This window comes from Rhea pennata, chromosome 16 (genome assembly GCF_028389875.1).
Source record: "Rhea pennata isolate bPtePen1 chromosome 16, bPtePen1.pri, whole genome shotgun sequence".
In the NCBI taxonomy this organism is placed as follows: domain Eukaryota; kingdom Metazoa; phylum Chordata; class Aves; order Rheiformes; family Rheidae; genus Rhea; species Rhea pennata.
Window position 1 is genome coordinate 6,764,349 of NC_084678.1, and position 27,480 is coordinate 6,791,828.

At 49.6% G+C, this 27,480-nt stretch overlaps 1 protein-coding gene across 1 annotated transcript in view; it reads left to right on the forward strand.

The window, feature by feature from the left end:
• The first annotated feature begins 24,352 nt into the window (after positions 1-24,352).
• Positions 24,353-27,480, forward strand: part of TOP1 (DNA topoisomerase I) — a 68,628-nt gene continuing 65,500 nt past the window's right edge. The window contains exons 1-2 of the mRNA XM_062589302.1: positions 24,353-24,518; positions 25,099-25,123. Of these exons, the coding sequence (XP_062445286.1) occupies positions 24,486-24,518; positions 25,099-25,123 (58 nt within the window). The 5' untranslated portion in view covers positions 24,353-24,485. The remainder of the gene's footprint in view (positions 24,519-25,098; positions 25,124-27,480) is intronic.

The window sequence follows — 27,480 nt, forward strand, 5'->3', positions numbered from 1 at the left end:
TCCAGCCTAGGCCATGGGCTGTGATTATTTCTCAGCCAGACACACAAGCCAATCGTTTCAAGAAGCTAAAACACTCTTCAAAATTTATGAGGAAAATGATGGCTTGTTGAATACATGATGTAGCGAGATGTAGTTTTACATTAACTTAAGAGGCATTTATGGGGCAATATTCATCTTCTCCGTATTATGGCAAGTATAATATGAGAGGATGCTATGTCATGGGGGTGAGAGACCTGGCAGATAAAGCACACAGAAGGAGACCATGATGAAATGGAAAAAGGCAGGAAGAGTCAGAGCCACAGGCTGCACGTGGATGGGGCAGGAGGACAGGTTAGTGTGAGGACGGGAGCTGCAGGCCTCGTCCTCCACTGACAGAGAGGGAAGTTTTCTTTTACTTTCATGTAGATACCTGCTGGCTGAGGATGTAATCTATAGCCTGCTCTGAAGATTCACTTGTGCAACTCAAGGGCAGACTGTGTTCATCATGCAGACACTGCAAAGAGCTGCTCAGCTTTGTTTTGCTGCGGCTCAGTGGATACGTCACCAAGGGCACATAACACATTGCCAGTTCCAGCAGATCACTGTACAGGCTGCAGCAAGGGCTTGGAGCACTGGGGATGATCTGTAAATATGTGAACATGTGAAAATGTAGATGATTACTCCTAGTTACATTCTTCCTAACAGAATTTTTCCATGGAAATAGGTAGGTAGGCTGATAGTTTTGAGCGGTCTCACAGACTGACTTGGGATCGTGGCAGAAAGCACATGTCGCTACTCGCTAAATATAGCTGGGTACTCATAGACTTCACTCCAGCTGGCAAACCAAGCAGCTACTTTTCTTTCCCAGCTCTGTCAGTCACACATCTGACTCCTCTGAACACACACCACAGGCTGAACTCTCTGCCTGCTCCAAACCAAGACTCTGCATTTTATACTTGCAAAATTGTAGCTGAAAGCAATTCCAAAGCAATTTTATCCCCTGCATTTAGCTGCAGGCAAAATCTTGCACTGGAAACAGCTTGACTTGGTAACTGAGAACAAATTGCTATCTAATTGCAGCTGTGAATTAAAGTAGCAGCCTCTGTGTAAACCCTGACCCTGTGGTATCTTGTGCCAGGCAACGGGGACCAGCTGGGACTGCCTCCCCATTCCCATGCACAGCATGGTAGCACAGGCCACCAGGACGTTGGCACTAGGCACAGTGGGTCATTGGTGTGGCCAAGAAGTATAGTAAGTAATTGAAGGGAAAACCCCAAGGGGGCAAGGCTGCTGTAATTGTCTGCTCATGGCCCTTGGCAGCCTTATGCCCTGCCACAGAGCTGCAGTTGGTGGCCATGGAGCAGCGTGGCTGAAGGGCACTCACAGGACAACTGCCACAGAGAGCAAACTGGCTCTGGCATCTTGTTCTCCGTAGAAGTTGTTCCCTGAGCTGTGACAGTTGCCTTTAGTTCTGTTTCTTTTAGCTCTTACAGCAGTGGCCAGTCATCAGGTGACTAAAGAGCTTTTAGTGCAAAGCCAAGGGTCTGTGTCTGATGGCTTCCTTCCTCTTGGAGAACTGTGGTGCTTGCCTGTCCGCTATCTGACCACTATATTCCTGGGGGAGGAAGAACTTTTGTCCCTATCCATTTTATCACCCTCTATTAGATAAAACAGTTCTAACAAATTGTAGAATTCATGTGAGTCAACCACGGTGAATACCTGGACAGAGTATTGCACCTGCCCAATCTGTTAACACGCCTTGCTGCTCCCCAGCCTCTGCTTTTGCAAGGATTTTAACCAACACTGACTATACTGCTGATTGCATGGGGTTTTCTTTTAGTGAAAATAAAACTGAAGGGTTATACAGTGGCTACACCATCCCATCTGGTGCGCACAGCAGGTGGGAATGGGGCACCACTAATGAAGAGCAATACTGGATTGGAGAATGAGGCAACGCATTTGGAGCCATGTAGAGCGACCAGCTACAGGGAGACAGACTGAGATTAGAGGGGAACCGTAGAGTTTTAGGGGCATAGGTAAGGTTGCAGAAGCCATGCTGAAGAGGCAGGAAAGCAGAATGACGTATAACACCCATTACATCGAAGGGAAATTAAAAGGATTGATTGATATCAATTATCAGGTACAATTTGTTGCTGCACAATTGACACGTTAATCACCTCCCTGCTGCATTTCAGCAGGGCAAGATTTTTGACCAATTTGAAAGGTTTACAGCAACAATACGATGCTGATTTATCTCTCCTTAATAAAAAAGTGATCAACTGAAACCTGCATCCATCATTCTGTTTATCACTCATGGTGATTTATTAACTAATTATACTTACAGTGGGTCTTTTTCTATAAGTATGGATAATAGAGTGATGCAGTGTCAGTGCAAGTCATAAATAATGCCACCGTACAGTATGTTTAATACTTACTCCTAGGACCAGCCCATAACAAGATGCCTTGATTAAGGTAAGCAGATGGCTTTGTTTGTCAGGAACAGTCCTGAAATTGCACTTTGAGGAAACTAGTCCATCTCTCATATTTCCAGCGCTGGACATCACACAGATGTCTCGGTCATGTAATTCGGATCAGGTGAAAAGTTCTCAGGTTGGCTATTTTTCATAGGCATTTGCAAACCTTCATGAGAACTTGTTACACCCCATGACTGGATAGCAGTGTTGCATTTCAGAATCAAGGCTGTGATTCATACAACAAGAGTAAGACAAATACAACAAAAAAGAAAATCACTGTGGATTTTAAAGGGATGGGGAGCTGACAAAATCAGAACTTCTCTAGCCCTCATAAAAGGAAAGGGAGATTTATTTGAGAGGGAGTTAAGTGGCAAGTATTAAGCCCCTAGATCTTTGAGCTTTGAGATAAGATTTCTGGTCCATTCGTGGTATTAAGGATTGGAGTATTAGCAAGTGGGGAAAAAAATGCAAGTGAAAGACTTAAAATCCTGAGAGATGACCTTTCTGGGCTTGGAGCCAGCGCCTGAAAGTTAATGTCCTAGAGAAAGATCCCAAGTTCTGGACTCCTAAAAATCAGAGCCAAAACATGTTAGAGATGATGTTCACTGGAGGTCACCAAAAAGTTGCTAAGACTGGATCAAAACTCAGAGCAGGCTGAGTTCGCTCAGCATTTTATTAATGTTACAGCAGACTTTCCGAGTCCACTCAGTACTCCATAACTCCTTTAAGGGTTATGAGAAAACTCGGTACATTAGATTTTTTTCCTCTTTTCTGTGGTGATATTTTTATGTCCAGGACTATCCAGGTGGTGCAATGTGGTTGTAAGTCATTGCCACCAAGGAGCTACAACACTCCTCCCTTCTGTAATAGCTGCCTCTTGCTATGGCCAATTCAAAGTGATCCAGAGAAAGATGAAGAAACCAACTTTAATAAATGAGTTATGCATCTAGGAGAGAACTTCCTTTATCCAGTAGTGACTAACAGAAACATAATCATGTACAAAAAGCAGTGATGGAGTCTATTTACAAACCTCCTTGGAGATACCTTGGAGTATCATGATCTCTAACAGAAACTGGAGGTCTTGTGTTCCCACTTTAACAGCTCTAGGAACTCCTCTGTCCTGTCCCATGTTGCCTTCTAAACATACATTTTTAAAGCAGTGCAGGCTCCTCAGGGCTTGAGGTATCCTGTTATCCAGATGGGTAGCTCTAAAATCACCTGCCTTCGGTGGTTAGAAATGTCTGACACTCCATCCAAATCTATTCACGATCAAGTTTCTAACCTTTTGAGCTTAAATCAAAATCACCTTCTGATTTACAGAATTTCTCTTTGATGTTTGCCCACAAATGCATTTAGAGTCCATTCTTTTCCCTTCTAATAAACAATATAATCTCTCTTAGAACAATGTTGTATTCCCTTAAAGAAGGTACCTTGTTCTTATCCATCACTGGACTAGATGTATGGAGACCCTGGACTCCATCTTTCAGTTTTACAGAGGTGTAGATCATACATGGCTCTTCATTTGTAGTATTGATTGATCTCTGTAATTAAGAACCTCATGTAGAAGTAGCATAAATCGACAGTTATCCCATCATCCTGGGACTCCATTCCCAACTCTGCAGCTGACTTGCTCAGTAGACTTGTCTAAGTCACCTGTTGCTCTTCCTATCCTGAAAATGTTAGATGTAGCACATACATTCTTTGGGACAGAATCTCTTACTCTATTTGGACAATGCCTGCTAGATCCCAAGCTAAGCTTGCCTTTATTCAGGTTATACTCTTTTTACTAACTAGATGGATTTTATTGGGGTGAATACTTGCCCACTGAAATGCAGCCACTTCTAGCATAAAATGGCAACGGCTGAGCAACACAGCAAAACCAAGTTGTAATATATTACCAGAGGTCAAATGGTAGCAGCACACCTGATTACTAGGGTGGTAGGAAAGAGAGGATGTAGGTGGAAAGACCATGATTAGTGCATTATCAGCAGGTTTTCTAATGAAGAGTAGACACTCAAAACAGCAGCAAATAATTGTTAAATTGTTACATAATTAATAATTGTTTAAAAGCAATGCAACCATATAAAAAAATCCCGGTTTGAAAATGTTCTAGCATGGCTTCTCAGCATAGGCACTGCTGGGTGGGTAGGAGTGCAGCTGTAGAAACACTGCAAACATTACCCAGCACCTCCCAAGGGAACAAGCAGTGAAAGATTCATAATTTATAGGGGGCAGTCAGTGCTCAATAATTAGGGCATAATTTACACTGAATAGGTTTGGTGGCAAGAGGAGAAAAGCAGTTTTGTTTTTTCTCTTGCTTCTTCCCCAAGCATCTGCCCCCAAGCTTGGAGGGGAGAGGACACTGCTCTGGGCAGACTTGGTGTGCTCCAGTGAGGTTTTTCTCATCATGGTCCTGTCTCACCTCTCCTGCATCGCTGGTTCCCTCAAGGGCATCAGCCCATAAGCAGTGGTTTGTAGGTTTTCTACAGGTCATATTTCTCTGCTGTGATACTTGATATCTCTCTTCCCTTTCTGATTATTAATCCATATCCTCTTTCTTATGCCATGGGCTTGGAGCATCCAGACAAGCCCATACCCCAACTTATCCTGTGCTCTGTAACAGCACATCTCATGGACTTGAGCACATGTCCATGCCCTGTGAGGTGCTTAGCACCTTGTACCCACTACCTTCCTCAAGACCCGAAGACTGGGATAGCAGTAAGAACAGTGCAGCACTTGTTCTGCCTTTTAGCCACAGCACTGCCATGCCAATCGGCTGCTGCTAGCTGGCCTTTGAATGCATCTTGAACAACCCTCACCTCTGCCCTGCCTGGTCTTGCAGGGCTCAGCACAACCATCTTCACCTGCCTTCCAGTCAGCGGAAACTCTAATGTAACGGCACATGAGTTAAAGAAATCCAGAGAGTTTCAGAGCAAATATGCACCTGATATATAGGAGGAGGGGCAGAAGGGAGTACAACCATGTGAATCTGTGCCCAAGATACCAAAGTGAGGGAGAACAGAAAGCTATTATTTTTGCAGCATCTTACACACCTCATGTTCTTAAAGTATGTCTTTGGAGCTGATACATAAGCCAGACTAACAGGACCTGCAGACCTAGAATTAAGAGGAAGTTATGCTCAGAACCTTACCAATTACCTCTTCCCTCCTTATGAGTTCCTGATGACATCAGCTGAAGCCTTCATATTCTGCCCCATCCTGTTGAGTAACCTTGCTGCAACCTGTTAGACTGCAACAGCAGTGAAGTGAGTGGGAGATGCCCCAGTCTGAGCCAGGCTTAATGCAATACGCCGTTGTGGCCAGTGCCAGCAGCACACGACAGCGCACCCATCACTAATGGATGGCACCAGACCAAGAGGTTTATTCCCTCTGTTAGGCCACCTTGACCCTGCTGGGGCAGCAACAGCAAAGAATTTCAATTTGATTTCCTTGTAGAGAAGAGGCTTGCTAGGGTGGCAGAAAAAAATTACTTAGGTTCATCTTTCTCCCATTTTAGAAAAATTAATTTTTGAGAAACCTCCACAGTTTCACTATTTCTGGTCTCTAAATCATGCAGTCTGACAGCCTATCTGGGGCTATTTATTGGCTTGCTTGCAGGGAGCCATCTTCTAAGAGCCAGAGCTTGATTTAAAGACCACGAGTGCCATCTTCTGGAAGTTTGCAGTGATATTTCTGCCCTCCTTCCCCTGCACCCCGGTCTCCTTTACCATTTGTATGGTTATGGCATAAATCTCCATTCCAGAGGGAAGAGATTAATTGCAATAAACTTTACCCTGGGCTTTCCATCGCTGCATGCCAGAACATTTGACACCTATTTAGGTGAGCACTCCAGTCCTTATCATCCTGTGGGAAAGCAGAGGTAGAGAGACGTGAAATAACTTGGCCTGTCTGCTCTTCTGCAGGCACACAAGGAGGTCTGAGATGTTATGTAGCCTTCAGAATACCCCAACAAGCCCAGGATCAGGAGATGCAGTGGGACTCCAGACTGGCTTTCATTTTGGAGCCCTTTTCTCCCATGGAGAAGACAACAAAAACCTTTCTTCTCTTTTCTCTGTTAATCCACTAAAAAAAATGCCCAAAGATTTAACTCCAAAACTATGTGCTTTACAAAAACCCCAGAGTTTCACAGACTCCTAGCCAAAGCCCTGGAATAACTGTCGGCACAAGGAAATGCCTGAGCACTGCAGAGCTGGGTACAGGGCATTGAGAGCAGATGAGGGTGGTCAGGGAGCTCAAGGAAGAGATAGAGCCTGTAACCTGAGGATCGTGCCCCTTTGCAGAGGGTTTACAACAGCTTTGGTTTCTTCTCTGTAAAAGTCATCGTAGTCTTTCATCAAGGTTTAATTTATGTGTATGGAAAGGGAAGGAAGCAGGCTGATCCCAGCTCTGCCAGAGCTGCAGTGGCATGGAGGACACTAGCCTGCTGGCCCGGGAGTAACTGCAGCAGTGAGAAGCCTTTTCAGCCAACATGAATTAGTTTGAATATTATGCAGAGATTCCTGTGCCTGAAAGTGGTGATAGGCAGTTCCCCTGCTATGGGTTTGCTGGGTGGACAATGCTGCTAAGTCTGAAGGGGAAGAGTGGATGGGTGCAGGCGCTGGGCTGTCTGAAAGCATTGCCCCTCGTTGTTGCAGCCTGTAGAGCAGCATGCAGTGCAGTACATGCATGCAGTGTGCCCACGGACCAGCAGGCAGCGTGTCCAGCAGTGTGCAGTCCATACAGCTGTATGCAGGCAGCACCGCTGCGTGCAGTCTAGTCTGTACAGCTGTGAGCAGTCCGATCAGCACACCAGAGCGCAGTGTATACAGCACTTTGTAGCCCACGCAGCAGCATGCAGGATATATAGCAGTATGCAGTGCATACAGCAGTGCACAGGCCCGTTTGTACAGCACTGTGCAGTCTGTACAGCAGTGTGCAGTAGGTATGGCCATGTGCAGGCCAGTCTGCACAGCGGCTTGTGGTCCATGCAGCAGTGTGCAGTACACGCAGCAGTGTGCAGTACACACAGCAGGGTGTAGTCCATACAGCAGCATGCAGTACGTACAGCAGGGCATAATCTGTATGGCAGTGTGCAGTAGTAGACCAGTGCATAGCCCATGCAGTAGTGTGCAGTCCAGCCCATATTAGCAGCACGTGGTCCGTACAGCAGCAGAACAGTGTGCAGCACAGCCTGCATAGCACTATGTGGTCTGTACAGTACCATGCACCGGCAGAGCAGTGTGCAGGGCAGCCTACATAGTGCTATGTGGTCTGTACAGCACCGTGCACCGGCAGAGCAGTGTGCACCGGCAGAGCAGTGTGCAGCGCAGCCTGCATAGCGCTATGTGGTCTGTACAGCACCGTGCACTGGCAGAGCAGTGTGCACTGGCAGAGCAGCGTGCACTGGCAGAGCGGTGTGCAGCACAGCGTGCAGTGCAGCCCGCTCAGCAGAGCGCGATCCGTACGGCACGGTGCCGCAAGATGGTGCTCTGAGCTCTCGCTCCCGGTCCTCCCCGGAGGCGGCCAGGGCTTTCTCACTCTGTTCAAGGATTTGACAGAATCACGCAGTCATGGAAGGGTTGAGGTTGGAAGGGGCCTTTAAAGATCATCTAGTCCAACTCACCGGCTCCAGGAAGGTCACCTCGAGCAGGTTGCCCTTCTCAGATGGCTTTTGGACGTCTCCAAACATAGAGACTCCACAGCCTCTCTGGGCAACTTGTTCCAGTGCACAGTCACTTTAACAGCAAAAAACTTTTTTCCTTATTTCCCCCAAGTCACCCCAGGGGAGGCAGAAAGACTCAGGCAGAGAGAGTTCAGGAGACGGCAAAGCCTCCCCCTACTCCTTTTGTCCGTACTCCAGGTCTGCAGATTTATTTCTCCTTGTTAACAGTTCCCACAGCCTGGGCCTGATAAGTGCAAATCACGCTGTGCGTTGACACCCAGGTGCAAGGGAACACGTGGGATCACGGGGATGGTCCTGCCTGGGCACAGGCCCTCGCTGCAGCCCTCCGCGTGCCGGCGGACTGTGCAGGACAGCTCAGCTGCAGCCTCCCCTCCCACGCAGCCCGCGCGCAGGCTGCTCCGCTCCCCACCACCACCTCGCACCGCTGAATCTCGCCTTGCCGGGCAGCTGCATCACGTGTCGCTACTGCAGGAAGAGGACAGGTGGTGCGACGTGGAGATGGAGAGTGGTAGGACCCCACAGCACGTCTGCCCCGGCAGGAGGGCTGAGCAGCCGTCCACGTCCTGGTGCTGAGAGTGAACATGGAAAGGCATCGCCCAGGGTTTTTCCCAGGCGGAAAGTTAGAGAGTTTCCCTTCCCAGGGAGTCAGCAAAAAGTCTTGGAATCTGGTAACTAAAAGGGGCTGGAGGCAGAAAATGAGAGCTCAGCTCATTGGTCTCCTGAGCAGTTGGTTTAAGCCACTTTTGAAACACCAAGTGTGCCTGGTGTAAACCGAACTGGAGCAGAGTGGCTCTGCTAGGTGTTCAAAGCCCTTTGCAGGCAAAGGTTTGAATACCAGATTTCATTAAACTCCATTGTAAGTTACATTCTTATGTGATGAAAATTCCCAATTTTAAAAGCTAACTTTCACAACTGTAACCTTAAATGATGATTTCCAGGGAGAGAGGGGGACCAGAGAATCGTAGGAAAAAATCTCATTAAATGCAACTGAATTCTTGCCGACTTTTGAACCAAACAGCTGAACCTCAGATGTGTTTGCAGGGAAAGCAGAGTCCTCATGAAGGAAAGGGGAATGGCATCTGCCAAATTCGCTCCCCTTGTGGTCTGAGCCCATTTAGCCAAATGTTACCTGGAAACTGGCAACATTATCTGCGATACGATGACTTAAGTCAAATGAGTTAAGCCGCAGCTTGTCCGGTTTTCAGAAGAGTGATTGCCGCCAATAGCACCATAGGCAAGATTTCAGAACAAAGACTTTTTCTCATGAGTTAGCAAAAGCAGTGCTAGCTATTCACGATTGATCCCCCTCTCATAAATTACATTTAAGACTAGGATTCGGTGTCATCAGAAAAGAAACGTTTTAATTTTATGTAGCCTCTTTAACAGGCGCTTAAGGAGAATGATAGTGTTGTCAGGGGCTCAGGGTGAAGGGGAGGATATTTTGTTTGCCCAGGAGGGTTTAGCCTGTGAAGTGGTTGTGGGGAGTTACGACAGAGTCATCAGCTGACAGATTTAGGGGAAGAAGCAGAGATCAAAGAGTGGGGCACAAAGAGCCCATTCGTGGGGGAGAGGAGGTGTAGCTCCCACGGGAATGCCACCACGGCACTCTGGTGCCTGTAGATGTGCCAAGTCCCACGTTGGGGCTCAGAGGAGCTCCTTCCACAGTGTCGCAAACACCATTCCTCCCGGCCTCTCCGCTTTCCTCTGCTCCCTGCCAGCTCGTCACCCGTGGCCACAGGAAGAGTTCTAGGTTGTTCGAGTCATGTTTGGGTACCCTTGGCCACATCGTCGTGTGCCATGGGACCATCACCTGGCACCAAGTGGGTGCTTCTGCACTGATGCAGGACACGGTCAATACCTTTGACTCCGTGAATCCCCCAGATTTGACCCTGGGACATCAGGGGCTCCAGCCTGGCATTTCAATGGCTCTTGGAGATGTCCATATCCAGACTCATGGGGCAGCATAAGATTTGCAGCTTCTACGGTCACTAGTTCTTTTTAAAACTGCTCTAAGCAGCAGAAGTACACCCTAGCGGCTTCAAAATTAGAAAGCGATAGCCCAGGCCTGTTTAGAAACAGGGGTGATCTTTGAAGCTGTAACGCCAGCCCTGTGAGGCAGTTCCTGGGAACTGGTAGCTCTGTAGTCCCAGTCTAAAGCATTCAGAGTGACTTGGAAAAGCCAAGAATTAATTTAGTAAGTATGCATTCCTTCCACAGCAGCATCTTCCTCTTCCTCTTTCCAGACTATATCCTTAAAAAGCAGCACACAGTCATTAATGGACAGTTTCTAACCGTAAGGGTAGTCAGTCACTGGTTACCAGTCACTCAGCAGACACAGCCATGACTTTTACACCATGTTACTCGCTGGGGGCCGTGACCCCTGGGGTCTTTTCTTCCTCCCAAGGGGCTGAAGCTTTTGGCCCATCGCTGCTCTGACTCCTTGGCAGAGGCGGCTCTGGGTACAGGGCCCTGTTGCAGCAGGAGTCCCTGGGCAGCCCCAGCTGCTGTGCATCTTCCTTCCCACGGAGGTTTTGCAAGCCGCATTTGTAGGGGTTTGTTTTTATAAACTTTTCCTGCCTGTGTAGCAGGTTAAAGAGCTTTGAAATGGAAGGAGGGGAGAGCAGCATATTAGGTCATCTCCATGGGAACATCCTGGGAAGATTGATACATGCCCCGAGAGGCGTGTGCAGTTATTAGCATGTTCCAGATCCTTTCATGCAGCTTTTTTTTTTTTTTTTTTTTTCCTGCTGAAGAGGAGGAGGAAATAGAATGTTTTCAAGGAGGAAAGAATGTGAACATCTAAGAAAAAAGCACCGCCAAAAATCCCAGCCCTGTTCTGCAGCGAGGCTGTGTAGCCTGCCAAGAGAGAGCTGTTTATCGCAGTGGAGCTGTGAGACTCTGGCACCCATCAGCAGTGGAGGAAGCCGTGTCAATCTGCCCAGGAAGGGACCAGCCTGCCTGTGCCATCAGATGATACCTGTCGTTGCCAGCAGGATGTGGAGCAGGGCTCATCAGCCGGCCGCGAGGAGGAGAGTACCAGTGGTGCACCCAGCGGTGGCATTCCCATTGCTCCGAGCACCATGCAAGTGCACCCACCAGTGGTGTTGCTGTTGTGCTGAGCACCACATGGATGCACCCGTCAGTGGTGTTCCCATTGCGCCAAGCACCACACAGGTGCACCCACTGGTGGCATTCCCATTGCTCCGAGCACCATGTGAGTGCACCCATTGGTGGCATTCCCATTGCACTGAGCTCCACGCTCGTGGCCGCTGCCTGGACCACTGGTGCCTCCTTTGTCCACTCGGCAACTACACACTGTCTTTCCCCATCACGGCATCAGGTTCACGCAGACACACAGGGCTGGCTTGCTTCTGTGTGCCTCAGTTTCCCCCCAAACAAATGCACTCTAGAAGGGTCCATTCCTCCTGGCCAGCATTTGGCGATGCCAAGAGCCTACACATATGCTAACCATTTCCAAGAGCAATGGTGGGCTGAAGACAAGCCCTTCAGTCTCGCTGGAGCCAAGAATGAGAGACCAGATGGTGCCTGACCTGACAAAGCCCCCTGCGATCTTCTGTTTGTTATTCTCCTAAAAGCACATTGCTCTGGGAAAAATCCAAGGATTCATTTCCAGGACCCAGGCTCTTTTCATGTGTAATAACAACTGCACGTATTTTGGCCACACGCGTTGCTCATACAAGGCCCTCGTGCCATTGCAATAAGGTTTTGGGGTGCACAGGAGCCAGCGAAACCTCCTAAAAAATCAGGCTTGTAGTTCAGCCATCAGCTCCTTTGGAGCAGAGCTGCAATTATCTTCCTGTCCCTGGTTTGTACAGCCCCTAAAAAGAGAGAGTCTCAGCCGTGGCAGTCATCCCATGGGTGCTACCCCAAAATTACTAGCAAAAAAGAATAATTTAGAATAGAAACTTCTGCTCTGGGCTATGTAGTAATTAATTATTAATAAATGATAGCATTCAGGAGAAACTTGGATATTGTAGGATTGATTTTAAGTGCCCGTCTAAGCGTACTTGAGCACAGAAATGGATCTGTAATTTGCATTTCAGGCAGAGAGTGACGTTTCCCCCCCCTCCTTCCCCAGTTAGTTTCTTTGGGGCAGTGAAATTTGGCTGGGTAGTTTCTGTGCAGCGGGAGATCAGGTCCAATTTCCATGCATGTAGCAGGATCACAATTTGAAAAGCTCAAGGTGTACATTTACAATAATAATAATAAAGCACCCACAGAGACATTTTAAATGCAAATGAAAAGAAGAAAAATATTGACTCCTGTTACAACTTTGTTTTTGCTGTAACTAAACCTTAGCTCCTAAACCGTCTCCTCCGCCTGTCCGAGAGCAGAGCGCGACACCCGCTCCCGCCTCTCCTCCTGCCCGCCAGCACGCGGCCGGAAAAAGGTTGTAGCTTGGACCCGCCAGGAAAGGGGTCTCGCAGTTTTGATTTCAGTCACTTCTAACAGTTGTTCTTCGCCTGCAATATCCGATCGTATCCCCTCTCTCTTCCTGTGTTAATAGACACAGCTTCCTTATCTGGCTTTTAAAGACATGGCCATATTGTGTGTTTGCTCATATGTTTTGTTGTCTTTGCACATATGTACATAGCTATATATAACTACCGAGTGCGTATTTTTATCTGTAATTATAGTATCGTTCAGTCTTTATGTTTTAGCTAGCAACTTGGTAGGTCGTGCGCGACCTTGGAAGAGAGAGGGCTGAGGAAGCAGTGATTTGGGCTCCGCGGTCGAGGCGGGTTTGAGCCCAGCGTCACGGCGCCGTCTCTCTTCCGCATACAAAGCAACCGCCGCAGCTGTACGGCCCTGCTCCTCGCACACAGAGCGAGATCTTCGGAAATTCGGGAGTACGTCTGTTGCTCAGTTTATTAATTGCAGAAAGAAGCCCTTGAAATTTATCATTCGATGTCAGATTTTGGCGAATGGGAGAAATTGGCAGTCGGGGAGCACAGACAGGGTTTATATTCAGAAGGCACATGGAGGTAACGCTTATTTGGGCCGTGCTCTCTGTAGCTTTTAAATGAAGACAGAGCTCTTAATCTAAAGGCACATTTATTTTTTGCAGCAAAGAGGTTGTCTGAGAATGAAACCGATGATTTAAAAAACAAAGATTAGAAAAAAAGAAAAAGGGAATTGAAACTGTGTGGGCTATTTTGATCCAGCAAGATGAATGAAATGCAAAAAAAAAAGGGGGGGGGGGTTAAAAGTTTTGAGTTACCAAAAAAAAAAAAGAGGGGTTAAAAGTTTTGAGTTATAAAACAAAAAGGCAAAAAATCCACCTGAAAGCGTGAAACACCAAGCAGGTGTGCTCAGCACCAAGCACTGGCAAAGCTGGGTGTTTCTGCGGGCGAACACGGGAAGACCCCAGCAGTCAGACCCAGGACAACGCTCATCCGCACGGCGTTTCCCCGTCAGAGGCCTGCCGCGGGAACGCGTCTCCGCTTCGCTGCTGCTCCGTATTCCCAGCTGCTGAAGCAGAACGGCGCTGGCGGAGCCGGCGCGAGGGTGGATCGGACCCGCAACCCGGCAGCCGAAGGCTGCGGGAGAAGCCCGCGGAGAAGAGGTCCGTGGAGCACGCGGAGAGGAGCGCTGTGCGCGCCCAGCCCCCTGGGGCCCGGCCCGCTCGGAGCCCTGCAGCCTCTCGCCCGTCCCCCCCGCGCCCGCAAGCGCTGCGGCGGGACGGCGGCCTCGGCACCCCGGAAAACGCCCTGGTGGGCGGCAGGCGGAGGAGAGCAGCTCTAGCAGCTCCATGCCTCCTGCAGGCGCCCCCCCGGGCGGTGCAGTCCCTGAGCGTGGAGGGGAGAGGGGACAGGACAGCTCTGCTCCGGGAAGCAGCCGCATCTCCCACCAGAGCAGCGCAAATGGGGCTTTGCGCTGCAGCGGTGAGGATCTGAGACCTGCTCGGATCCGATCCGGAGGGGCACTGAGCCCTCGGCTCCCTGCAGCAGTGCTGTGGAGTTGTTTCACTGAGGGCAGAAAGGCATCGCCAGCCCGAGGACTGCAGGAACTGCACACGCACGAAGACGTGGCAAAGCATGCGACAGGGTTTCACAGCTCTGCATCAAACTATTTCTCCAGAGCCCAAAACCTGGTCCTAGTGGGACCAAAAGAGAATGGTGAGCTAAGGAGAAAGAGCAATTTCCATTCTGGTCTGGTGAAAATCCACCACGGTGGCTCCTGTCTGCTACCTTGCAGCAGGGACTTGGCCAAGGACAGTGGCCAGGCACATGTAGTTGCCTGTTCTCTTTTGGTGGGACCCTACAGTGCAGAAGTTGCACTGCTGTAGTGAGGATGGCACAGTAAAAACGCAGCACGCGTGTGCTCTGGGGGATGCTCTCCCACCAGGACAAATCGGTGTCACTGTGGTGGAGCTGTCTTGGTTGAAACAGGAACAGACTAAATAAAGAAGGGCAAAATCATCTTTTTGCCCACAGAGTCAGGTTCATGCTTAGGTGTCAGCAGAGATCCTTTCCCACGTAAAGCAGAAAACACCTCCACCTACTTCGCTGCTCCTTCCAATAGACCTGCCCTTCTGGTCTCTTGCTCTTAGCTATTTGGATTGGTGCTATTCAACCGCATTATATTTAAATTACCAGTCAAGCAGCTGAACTTCCCACTCTTAAGCAATACGACCATACCCTGACTGCTCTGGGGGTGCCCATGTCAGCTTGTTTTAATCATTTTTGCCCAAGTGACTATACAGACATACAAACAGAGTGGCTGGGACTTTTAGAGGCCTTGCTGAAGTTTATTATCTTTTATAAATGCAGTGAAAATAATTGGTTCTTAGACATGTACTTGCAATTTGATACAAAGGAGTAAAAAATGAGGCCACATGAGATGTAAATGAGGAGTAACTCCAGAGCTGCTGGTTGCAGCAGAGCAGGGTGCGCCAGAGCAGCAGGATGCAATGAGCCTTCATGATGTGGAGGGGTTTTAAAAGGGTTCAGTACCCAGTGCAGGTGACTCCTGAGCCTCCAAGATCACCTAGGCTCCAGATAAGAACAGCCTGGATGGTTTGAAGGTCACTACACAAAATCCAGAACCTGAACTTGACACAGTCTCCCAATTTCATGGCCCTTCTCAGTGATTTGAGGAAGGAGCCATAATGCTGCAAGGTCTGGGGCTGAGGCTGCTCCAAGTTGTATCCAGGAATTGCATCTGCAGTCTCTTGCTCCAAAGCAACTCAGAGCATTGCTCCAACATGTTTCTGATGGCAGCTGGTTTAAGACTTCCAGCCTCCTCACTTCCTCATTACTACCATCCTCCCACCATCAGTTGTCCTGACAGAAGTTATTGAGATAGAAGTCATGGTGCTGATAGAAGTTATTCACTGCAAGTGGAATCAGGAAATTGATGAAAAATAATCAGCAAATGGTGGAGTTGAGAGTGAGATTTGAAGGATTTAATATTGCATCCAGGAGTTTTGCTTGTGTGACTGCATAGCTGCCCCAGAGGTTAACAAGAGCTGCAAGGCAGGAGATCACAGGGGGTTATTTCACCAAAAGCTTGGCTTCACCATCTTCCATACCCCAAGAGGACACCCAAGGCTCTCCAAGCCCTGGTTGCTGGCCCCGTGTGCTGCGGCCAGGCATTGCCCCAAGTCCTGCACCCTGGCTCCCCTTGCCGGGCAGGGAGGAGGTGGGAGGATCTTGCTTCCCATTCCCAATGACTCCATTCATGTGTCGCAGCCGTCCGCATGGGTGTCATGCCAGCGCCGTGGGATGCTTTAATAAGTCCACTGAGGCACTGTAAGGGCACTGCTCACTCTCAGCAGCACGACAGCCATGAGTGCTGCCAGCACTTCCCCCTCAGGTGCTCCTCGGGTGAGCAACCACAAACTGATGGCCAAGCCCAGGCTACTTGCCCCAGCCTGCTGGCAGGAGCAGGGTCGAGCTCTTCACTCTCATTTTCCACTACCTAAAGCCTCTCTGAGTGGCACATCAGGTTCGCTGAAATGTCCTGCCTCGCCATCCAAACAACAAAATCTCAATCCTCTATGGGGCTTTTTCTTCTGAAGCACTTTAGGAAGAGGACCAGCATTATCTCCTTCCTTTTCGCAGATGGGGAAACTGAGGCTCAGAGCAGCTCATGCAGTTGCTGCAGCTCACCTTGCCCAAGTAAGCAAGTACCCAGAACTGGCAGTTTTGTCCTGTGTGCTGGTGTAAGGGGATTCTCTTTGCTCAGTCCTGTGCACATTTAATACCCAGCTGAGAGGCAGATGCGCGCAAGGTCAGTGTGCAGGCAGGCTCCTCTGCTGGCCTCGAGCCATGCCAGGAGCCATGCAAAGCTGCAGCTGATGTGGAGCTTTGAGCCACAAAGTTGACGGGATGGAAAAGGGCCCTGGGCCTCCTACCCGTGCCCCACGCACCCTCTATACCAATGTCACTGTGACAAGGCTGCTCGTGCTCCCCTCTCCTATGTCCAGCTCCTCCCCACGTCTCATCCCATGCTAGCACCAGGTTTATGAATGATGCCCCTGCTCCAGTGACAAGGGGTCCTGCCAGGCCACGGTGGCTCATTCCAGGGGCGGAGGTACAGGAAGATCCTGCTGCCTTGAAGAGCAGCTAATGGGGGGTAAAGTCAGGTGCTTAAAGCACATGGGTTGGATCGCAGGGAGGGCACGGCGCCATGCTCCCATCCAAGCCAGGCCTGGCTGCTTGCCCAGTCCCTGGGAAATATAAGCGTGACTCATGAGCGGTCTGTGCCAGGTTACCACTACGCGACTGAATTGCCATGAAACAGCTCCTGAATCATCACATCCTGGCACTGGAGCAAAGGCCCGCGCTGGCGCCACTTCCCTCTCATGTACAGGGCAGGAAACGACAGCGGTTCAAGAGCTGCTTTCTGGGGAGCAAGACCATCTCATGGCTGGGCCACCACCTCCGGTGCCATGCTCCTTTCCCAAGTGGCCACTGGCAGCTGGTTGCACAGAGCCAGCCACAACAGTTACAAGGAAAAAGCATCCTCACCAGTACCAGGCAGAACACTTTAGCTTCAGTTAAACATCTTAGATAGCTGGGTACCCACATCTTATTTCTGATGATTTTTGATGATGTTTTCTATATATCTGTATCTATACACACACACACGTGTATATTTGTAGAGAGTTGGCATGATCCAAGATGAGATCTTCTGGACAGTGCTATTGCTATTTGCAGTCTGAGCTCATCTGGGCCACTCGCTCCTCATATGGTGGGAGCACAAGCGTGCTGATCTGGGACTAGGGGTTACTGCTGTGAGAAGTTTCTCCCAACACCTTTTCTCAGCCCCTCTGGCATGGGTGGTTGCAGCACCTCCTCACAGCTTATCTGCCAGCTCTGTAGTTTGGTATAGAAAAAGGACCAAAGAAAAAGGTCCTTTAGAGGACCTTTAATGCCTTTAAATGTGTTAAAGCCTCCCACTGCCGCAGTGAAAGCAGCAATTTGGCAAGAGTGTCCGTGGTGGTGGGGCTTGCCCAAGGGGAAGTCTCTGCTGGGGCACGAACTGAGGTGCTGCGTGATCACTGCAGGGCGCTGGGCCTTTCCTCCTCCCCGGGAGGCAGCCGTGCTGACTGCCACCAAAGCTAACAAAGCTGCTAATAGAGCTACAAGTTGCCTCTGTGTCTAAGGGATGAGGTATTTGTGCTTCATTCAGGCTTTGAAGTCCAAAGACACTTCCATTAGCACAAGCTCCCCTCCAGCCCACAGGACTGGCTGGTGACAGTTCCCTGCAACTCAGAGGCTCTCGATGTGTTAATTCAGATTGAGCTACCTACTAAACTTAGCCTATCTCCAAGCCCTTAGGCTAAAGCAAGAGCTTTGGTGTGAGTCTGAGTGTCCTTTGGGTGCAAAGCGATGGCACCTGTGCAGATGTGAATGTGACAGCTGATCCAGGAGGAGGATTTTGGATGCAGAGGTAGCAGCTCAGATGGCTTTGGCAGAAGCAGGGCAAGCACAGAAAGGCAGGTGGTCTTAATCGTGGGTCTCTCTGGTCATACCTGCTTCAAGCACTTCTTCACACTGGCATCGAAGCTTTCGCTGTGAACCAAAAGCCTCTGTTATATTTTCAGCTCTGCCACAAATTTGAGCAAAGGTTTGGGTTTTTGTTTGTTTTTTGTTGGGTTTTTGTTTGTTTTTTTCTCTGGGCAGTGTTTCAGAAGTGCTCACCAGCTTAGAAGGGGCTGTCTCTGGGATACGTCTGGCCTGGCACTCAGAATGATGAGTATCAGAGCTCCCGTGGATCTTGGATGGGTTTAGGTTGCTCAGCTCTCTTGGAGCTAGGCCCAGCATTCTTCATGTGATGCAACTCCAGAAATGGAAGCACTCCAAGTGAGCAGTTTCTTTCCCAAAATGGGGATTCTTCTTTCCCTTGGATGGAAAACACTACAGAAAGGAGAAATATTATCTCATTATACTGTGAAGGAGCACCATTTATTAACTGTGGGTACCAAATTTAACTCCGAGTATTTTTTTTTAATAGCCATTCTGATATGAATAGAAATGTTTGGGCCCTTTCCTTGCAATGACGGGAATCTGCATCACAGAATTATGCTACTGTGTAAGAAATAGCAACTGAAATCAGCTACGGGAGACAAAGAAGTGAAACCAGCTAGCCTAAATACAGGAGAAATCCATTCCAGGGCACTGATTACAGGAAACGGTTCCCTATCTCAGTTATACTTGCAACACTGCAGCTTTCAGAAAGCCATGCTGTTGCCTCCTACACTTGCCACGTTATGCAGTGGTGGCTTTCCATGTGCACCCCGGGCCTCCCGAGGCACCCACGCCGCTGCTGCAAGCCCAGGGGATGGGCAGCCTCGTCTCCAAATACAGGGCATTTCCCTGTGCAGTAATACTAGGAGGACTGGCTGAAGCGAGGTGGTGCCTACAGGTTTCTTGTTGCTTCCTCAAGCAGGGGAATCACTTTTATTTGTTAGTAGCAGGGAGGCAATGTAGCACAGGGCTGTATTCTGTGATAAGCAATGGTCATCCAGCAGCTGTAAACAATCACAGAAGAGGTACGTGGTTTTTGTATGTATTGACTGGCTCAGTGAGAAAATACATATTATTTACTCCTTTAGAAAATGACCCAGATGTTCTTCCTCTCATCCCTTTTTTATATTGTATACCAACCTTTGCACCACTCCCGGCTCCCTTAACCTCCGTAAATGAGGTTACAGAATCCTTTCTCACAATACAGCACAATTTATATCATCTATTATTTTCTAACTAATAATTCCTGGGATTTCTGCAAGCCTCTCCCTTCCCAGGTGAAACTCGGTAATTAAGACTGACCTTTGAAAGCTACCACTCACAATGGTATCTGCTGGTTCTGCTTAATTTGCTCCCCCGTTGTACATAAAAAACTGTGAATAATTGCAGTGGTTTATTAAAGCAGAAAATAAAAAGCTTCCAAACCACTGAGATCATTCTGTTTCAAAACACTCAACAGCACATAATAGGTATGAATGTTTTGAGCAACTTATCCTCATTAAAAAAAAAAAGAAAAGAGAAGGAAGTCATGTATCTGACTGTTCCTATTTTGTACAAGTGTCACCTTGTTTTAGTGATAACAGGTTTTCAGGATTATACTGCTCTGGAATCCTGCAAACCAGGCAGGTCTCGCTAGTTGTTAAAAGAAAACCTGTAGACTAATAATACAGGCATCCTAACCAAAACTTTTACAAATGATGCGTCAGGACTCAAAAATCATGACAGCATCTTAAAAATGAGATTTTAGGGTTTAAACATGTCTTGTAATTGTTCTTTCACTACCTCCTCAGCTGGCAGAAAGGACTGGTTTCATATTCAGAAGCTTCCCCCTGCCCCCGTCCCCCTTACCATAAAATATGAAGGCTAGAAACTTGCTGTTGCCTCTAAGTAAAGGTTGAGATTCTTATGAAATAACATCAAGGAAAACAAAACAAGCAAACTTGGACATCCTGGAACTGCTAGTAACATCAGAAAAGCTGGCAGCACTATATCTCCTCCTGCACTCCGAAAGGGGGTCAAAGACTTGAACTTTTGATATTGTAATCAAAAGTATCAGGAAATACTTGTATTTAATTACAAAACCTGCTTTGCATTGAAACTTAAAATGCATTACATAACAAAGTAAGCTGAATATGAAAGGATTAATACAAGAAGCACTGTGCGAATAGCTTCATAGGAGGCTAAAGGCAAGGTAAGGGCTTGGAAAGAGGGCTATGGAGGTTCCTGGGGTTTGGATGCATTGGTTTCATGTCCTACACAGGCCCTAGAGCCTCACTTTTGTGAGGCTTCAGCTTCCTAGGCGTGAAACAGCACAGCCTGAGCTAGTTCCTACCTGCGCCAACGTTCCCAGTCAGTGCTGGCAATTGACCTACTTTGAGTAGTAAACTGCTGTCAGATGGCCCTGCTTGCACCATCTCCATCCCGAGGCCGGGCAAAAGTGACGCGCTGCAACACCGCCACCCCACATCCCACGCGGGAAGCTGGCGAGTGAACGGCCCAGAAGCGTGGGTAAGGCTCAGCCCCAGTCCCCTCTTGTTTTGGCCTGAGCACCAAGGTCTCCCCAGAGGCTGTGCCCTCTGGCACCCGGGGCAGGCAGGACTCCCGCTTTCGCTGCGTGTGCTTGGGACAGTTCCCACCCTGGAGCCAAAGCCCAGTGCAGCCTTTGGGGTGACCTTTGGCAAAGCCTTCACAGAGGTCCCTGAAAGCCAGGGAGCCAACTGCAGAGTGAAGAACGCAGGTTTGGGGACGCTGTTTGCCTCTCAAACTCCCTGCCGCAGCTTTTAGAAAGAAGCACTGCAAAAGGGGAGGCTGCAACGCCAGCGCAGCCACCAGCCTGGTCTGGCAAGGGGATTTCCAGCACTTACAGATTTCCTCTGTGCACAGCGTGGGGACACAGGCTGGAGCCACAGTAGGAACCTACTCTGATGCACTGTGTCAGCTGCAAAGCTGGTCAGGAAAAAGGCACCCACCTCCCTCTCCCCAAATGGGTACCCTGAGTTTGATCACAGCAAGAAGCCCCAAGTACACCAAATCAGTCAGATCTCACAGTTCACCAGGACTGAGAACCACAGAGTTTCCTACAGATTTTATATTCAAGACGATTTATGATTTAATTTAAACACGTAGTTTCCAGACGTTTCTTTTTGCAAGCAATCACCTAGGCTACATTAACCTGATGGTGATGTACTGCCATCCCAGGGGGCCCTCAGAGAGACAGAGCAAGACAACAGCACTCAGAGGTGTGAACTTCCCCCATTTATCTTCATGGGGTGTGCGGTCTTGCCAGGGAGGCAAGCGTAATCATGTTAACCCTCTCACTGCCAGCCTCTGCCATTGAATGGGTTGATTATATGGCAGTATGTCCTTTATGGGCCTTTCCCTTCCCTTGCTTGGATCCTCCCTAGCAAAAACGGATGCAAGTTTTGCACGCGTATGGACAGTCCCAGGACGGGGGGAGGGGAGGGTAGCAACTGTGCTAATTAAGCTAAGCTAAAGATTCCTGGAGTGCCACAGTGCAGGTTGTAAGTTTGCATGGTATCTTGAAAGATCTTTTTGTTTTCTGTTTTTTGCAAACAGTTCGTTGCAACAGATGCAGCCACGGAGGTGTTACAGTTGAATACACCTTTGAAGAAGTTATAATTCTCCCTACATCCCATGGGAGAAAAAAAGGAGACAAAATGCAGCAGATGAGAAATGATCTTTGGGAGACTCTTGTACCTAGTTTGGATATGGACATCTCTGCCAGTGGCACAAGGTTTTTCTTGTCACTAATGTATCTGTCCCAGCTGCCATGGGAGTGGTCTTTATTAGGGTCAGAGCTAACAACCTGGGAAGGTCCCTATTACATTCAGAGCTGTAGTTATCTGGTTGTCAGCTGACACTTGCAGACAGTGCAGCCCTGTGCCTCCTGTGCCACTTGAGAGGCCTCCCTTTTGCAGCCAGAAGGGTGTTTGCGAGATGGCAGCTGCTTGAAGAGGCAGCAATCCTTTCCTCTGAATAGGGCTACCTGCAGCGTGGTGGGGTGGTGCATCTGGTCCTTCTCCTGTGAGAGAGCAAGGCCACCTGAGCAAGGCTTTCTGGGGAGCTGGAGATGTACAAGATACAAAATGAAATTGCTGCTTCAAGAGAAAGAGCTTTTAGGAATTTCTAATGCCAGAGCTGGAAGCACCAGGCCATTCCCAAGCTGTCTCACATCAGAGGACACAACCGCTCGCTGGTTTCCCCTGCACCTCTGCGCAACAGCGAAGATGGACTAGCACACTGGGCTGCTCCAAAAGCAAAGACCTCTTCTATTTTTGCAAGCTAGGAGCAAATACCTCTTCCAATAGGAGAGGTGTCTCTTAAACAGCCTTTTCATTATGCTTATACTTAAAAATCTGAGAGTGACTAAAGCAGTTTGCATAACAAACAGCTCTAGAGCCAGAAATACTTGCCTGCTCTCAGTAAAAAAAGGAAGTCCTCAGATCCTCTTCTGAAGACAGCAAGAAGGTGACAGAGTTTTCCCTTTACAGGATATAAATATGCACTGCAAATAGGTGGCTGCTGTCGCTGCTTACATTTTGATGTATTGCTTCAGATAGCCTGGCAGCGTTGGATTATTTTAGTGTCAAATCAAAGCCCCGGTTGTGTAAAGAAGTCAGGGAAAGGTACAGTCTGTGTTGCAGCGCTGGATGGAAGCTACAAGACTGGAGGCAGTCCTGTGAGACATGTACCAGCCGTGCATACTAAACTTGCCATTCACAACATCAGAGAGAAAGCCCCTTCAGTGGAGCTGCTGGAGCTGCTGCAGACCAGATATAGATGTCCTCAGATTTGGGTTTGAGGAGGGTGTTTTGTTTTTGTAGGGAGGCACATGATTCATTCCCATATTAGCCAAAAGAAAAGAAAGCTTTTGTTTTGTTTTTCCCCTCAGTTTCTTCATACGACAAAACATTTAAAGGGCTGTTTACATAAGAAGAAAAATCTTGCTGACTGATTCTTTTTTAAAGCAGCAAACTCCCATTTGCAATAAACCATTACTCGCTGTCCTTGCCTTTAATCTCAGCCCAAATCCACCCAGTCTGCGTGCCTGCTTAGCATTATTTTTATCTGGATGCAGGACACTTGTACAGCTTCTAGCACATGGTCATCTTTGTATGGCTACCGTGTCCCAGTACAAACGCACAGTCGGACTCGTAACGAAAGGTCAGCCACACGCTCAGCCCTTCTACAGCACAGACGTGCAGAGCAAGCACGGCTCGCTTCCTGCCAAAAGGAAGCGACTTGCATCACTTTGAGACGCTCAGAATCAAACCGCGCATCAGGCCGCTCATCCCTCCGCAGGTTTTGCGGGAGCGTGACTCAGGCGGGTTCACGGCGCTCCCCGTGCGGCGTAGAGACGGGCCGGCCAGGCCCCAGCGCCCGCCAGCGGCGCTCCGGGACGGGAGACGCCAGCTCTGCGGAGTCGGCGGGACGCTCTCGGGGGGACGACGCCTCCAGCACGGCCGCGGGCCGCAGCCGCCGCACCGCGAGGCGGGAGCGCCGCAGGCCCGCCAGGCCTGCTACCGAGAACTGTCGAGGCCCCCGAGGAAACGCAGCCACCGGCCTCGCCACGGGAGCCCCGGAAGGCCCTGCGGGGCGCTGGCGGTGTGACTGCACCGGTCGCCGGGGGCGCTGGGGAGGGGACGGACCGCTCCCGCCAGCAGCGCGCCGCCCTGCCGCCGCCATGCTCCCCGCGGCGGAGCCCGGGGGCGGGGCCTGCGCCGCGGGGGGCGGGGTCAGTATGCAAATGAAAGCCACTGCCCGCGGGGTGCCATGGGGCGCACGCGCATTCCGCGCCCAGCGGGGAACGGTCCTTACACAATGCGCCGGGTTCCCTCAAGAGTGTGCGGAGGGGTGGGGGCGGAGGTGGAGCAGCGGGGCGGGGTCGGATATGCAAATGAAAACCCGCTCTCGCCGCTCGATTGGAGGAGTGGGAGAGAGAGGCGGGACCGGATATGTAAAGAGAGAGCCGGCGTTGGACGCGCGGGAGGGGCAGTGGTTCAGCCGCATTCCGAGGGAAGCGGCAGGGGCGGGGCGGGGCCGGGCCCGCATGCAAATGAGGGGGGCGTAGCCCAGGCGCGAGTGACGGCACAGCCGTTTCCCGGGTCCCTCCCCAACGTTCTCCCCAACATTCCGGCGGCCCCGCCCCGCGGTTAAAAGGCGCCGCGCCTGCGCAGTGCGCGGAAATCGGGACTTAGTCTGTTACACAACCGGCTGCGGAGCCAGGGGGCTGCGCTCTCCGTCGCGTTCCGGCTCCGCGCTTCCCCGGCGGCTCGCTTCTCCTCTCCTCTCCTCTCCTCTCCGCTCCGCTCGGCCTCCCGCGCCTTCCGGCATGAGCGGCGACCATCTCCACAACGATTCCCAGGTGAGAGCCCCGCTGCGGCCCGGGGGGAGCCGCGCTCCCCGGGGGCGCGGGGCCCTTCGCTCCCCTCAGGATCGCCCGGACGCAGCCCCCCCCCCCCCCCCCACACACACACCTCGCCCTCAGCGAGGCGGCGCTGCCCTGCTGCCGCCCCCGGCCTGCCCCCCGGCGAGCGGCAGCCCGCGGAGAGCCCTGTCAAGCCGGCCTGCGCGGGCCGTGGCGGGGCGCCCCGCCGCCCGACCCCCCGGCGGGTCCGTGCCCAGGCGGAGCTGGGGGTGGGGGAAGGGGTCCGGGCGCAGGGGAGGGGGCTGGCGGGGCCGGGGAGGGGGGAAGGGGGCATCCCGGGGCCGCTGCCTGCCGCCCGCCACGGAGCGCGCTTGTGCGGCGGGGCGGCTGTTTCTCATTTGTGATTTAATTTTCGTAAAAATGAGAATTAAGCGGGTGGAGGAGGGTGGAGGGAAAGGAACCCCAGCGCGCCCCCTCCCCTTAGTTCTTTTTTTTAAAGAAAAAGGGAATAAAATAAAAATAAGGAGTCCCCGGTGCCGGGACGGCGTTTTCACGGTGTCTCTCCCCTCTCCCGCAGATCGAGGCGGATTTCCGAGCGAACGGTGAGTGAGGCCGCGGCGCCCGCCGGCCGCGCGCAGACATGGCGTCCCAGAGACTAAGTCCCGGCTCCTCGCTCACCGGCCCCATTGTTCCCATCGAGCCGCCCCGAGCGCCCCTTTGCCGGGGCCCTCGGCCCCCGCCGGCCGCCTCTTCCCCGAGAGGCGGCTACGGAGGCCCCCGATCCGCGCCCATCGGCCCTCCCGGGGTCCCCCTTGGGCCCCGATTCCTCCCTGGAAAGTCGCCTTGTCGACGGTCGGGACTTAGTCTCTGCGCCATTTTCTTTTTCTCCTCTCTGCTGTGTGTGCTTTTCTCTGCTTCTCCTCCTCCCTGAGCTGCCCGAAAGGAGCCTCCCGCAGAGGAGCCGGGCGCCCATCCCCGGCCCACGGCCCCTTCTAGCAGACAGAAAAGCAAAGTTTTTAGCTAAAATGAGTCCCCGAGCTGTTTCTTTTTTTTTATCGCAGCCTCCCTCCCCCCACTGCTCCCCTGCGCTGTTTCTTTCAGGGAATCCCTCCCTTCCACTAAAATGAAAGGTGATTGCAACATGTTGCTTTTTAAAAGATTCTGCTGCATCCATTTTAAGCTCACTCTTATTTCTTTCCTTGCTGTTTAATTGATGTAACTTTACCTTTTTGGGGTGGGGCTTTTTAATTAAAAAAAGCCCACATTAAGGAAAAAAAAGCATTGTAGACAATTCCAGAAAGGTAGACAGCATCACTTCAGAAAGTTTGCAAGTTGACTGTTCATTTTGATTAGAAAGGTTACGGGAGCCCTATTATTATTATTGTTATTTTTTTACATATGTATGTCTATAAGTATATATAGTTATGTTTTTTAAGAAGCCTGATGGTACCAACTTTTTTTTGAATGTTCATACATTTTTCTAGGAGGCAAATTGTTTTCTTCCTAGCCTGATACATGGCAGATTTGGGGAAGGTGGGAGGTGGAAGAAGAGGTAAAAACCTACCTTTGCATGCATTTGTTACTGTCATATTGCTAGGGTTGTCTGAGGAGCTCAGAGCTGGTGAGATGGTAGAGGACAAAAAGGATTGAAGAGAAGATACCTTAGTTTGGCTGAATGCATCCTTATAGCAACACTGATTTTCAGCACACCATTCTGCACAATGTGTGCCTAGTTGCTTTGCAAGCTACTGCATGTAAATATTTACAGATCTGTGTTTGTGTGCTCTTTATCCATTCATTGGTGTGATTGTGTGTGTGCAATAGGAGCATGCAGTTTCAAATCTACGGTTTTTGAACTTTTCTTTCAACTCTGAAGCTACAGTAGAGATCTGTGAATAATTCTTAACAAAAGAAAGAGAGGAAGTAGAGTTCCCCAAAAATGCAGTAGGAGTTCTTGAAACAACTTAAATGTAAGCATGTGTTTGAATATTTGTAGCCTTTTGCTGGGAAGTATTTGCTGAAGGGTTACTTCTATTTAGGAGAAAGTAACCCCTGGAAAGCTTCAGCTACTTACTGATTTTAAATAGGAGAAGTGGTGCATATTCGGCTGTTCCATTCCAACTTCTAGTGAATATCTTAAGTGTATCTTTTTTCTCCTCCATTATGACTGTATGCTGCTCTATTCTTGTGAGGGTTTTAGGCATAAAGCACTTAAAACTCCTCTAATTCTGACTTCTGTCATTTGTTGGAGGAAGTTATTACACAGATTTAAAATAATATATCTAGATGGAAAAAATGCATTACTAGTGAATGAAGTGAACCAAAGATAGTATAGTATAGGTATTGGCACTCTTTTCCTCCCATTGTATTTGCTCATTGTATTTATTTTTATGGCTGTAATGAAACATTGTTCATCATTTAGGGGCTGATCAGAGGACCCTAAAATCCAAAATCCTCTTCAGTGATGAAAAGTGTGTGTAAACCCATTGGTTCTGTAGGGGAATAATGCTGAGCAGACACTGTCCTTTCTGACCTTGTGACCAATGTGACCAAGACTGATATTCCTGAAAACCTGTCACCTCCCTTTGCTCTGAGGGTTCCCCCCCCCGGCTTGTTTGCACTACACAGGAGGACCTTGCACTTTTGTGTCAGAACTGTCACACACTGGTCTGAATATCAGTTCTCTTTTAGGCCTAAGGCTAGCTCTTATTCTTGATTTGATTCTGTTTAGGGGAGAAGATGAAGAGGAGATGGTAGGTAGGAATCTGAAATGACTTTATCCAGATGTTTAGAATTGGTTTATACTTTGGTTATTGTCCGACAGCTCTTAACAGTAGAGCCAAAGTCTCCTTTTAGGCTACCTTTTCCCTCTACGTTAGCAAGAAGGGAAGGTTTGTTGCTGGTACTGACTGACTAGTTTTAAGAGTTGAGTGTACCAGCAGTAAACAGTTTGGTTAAT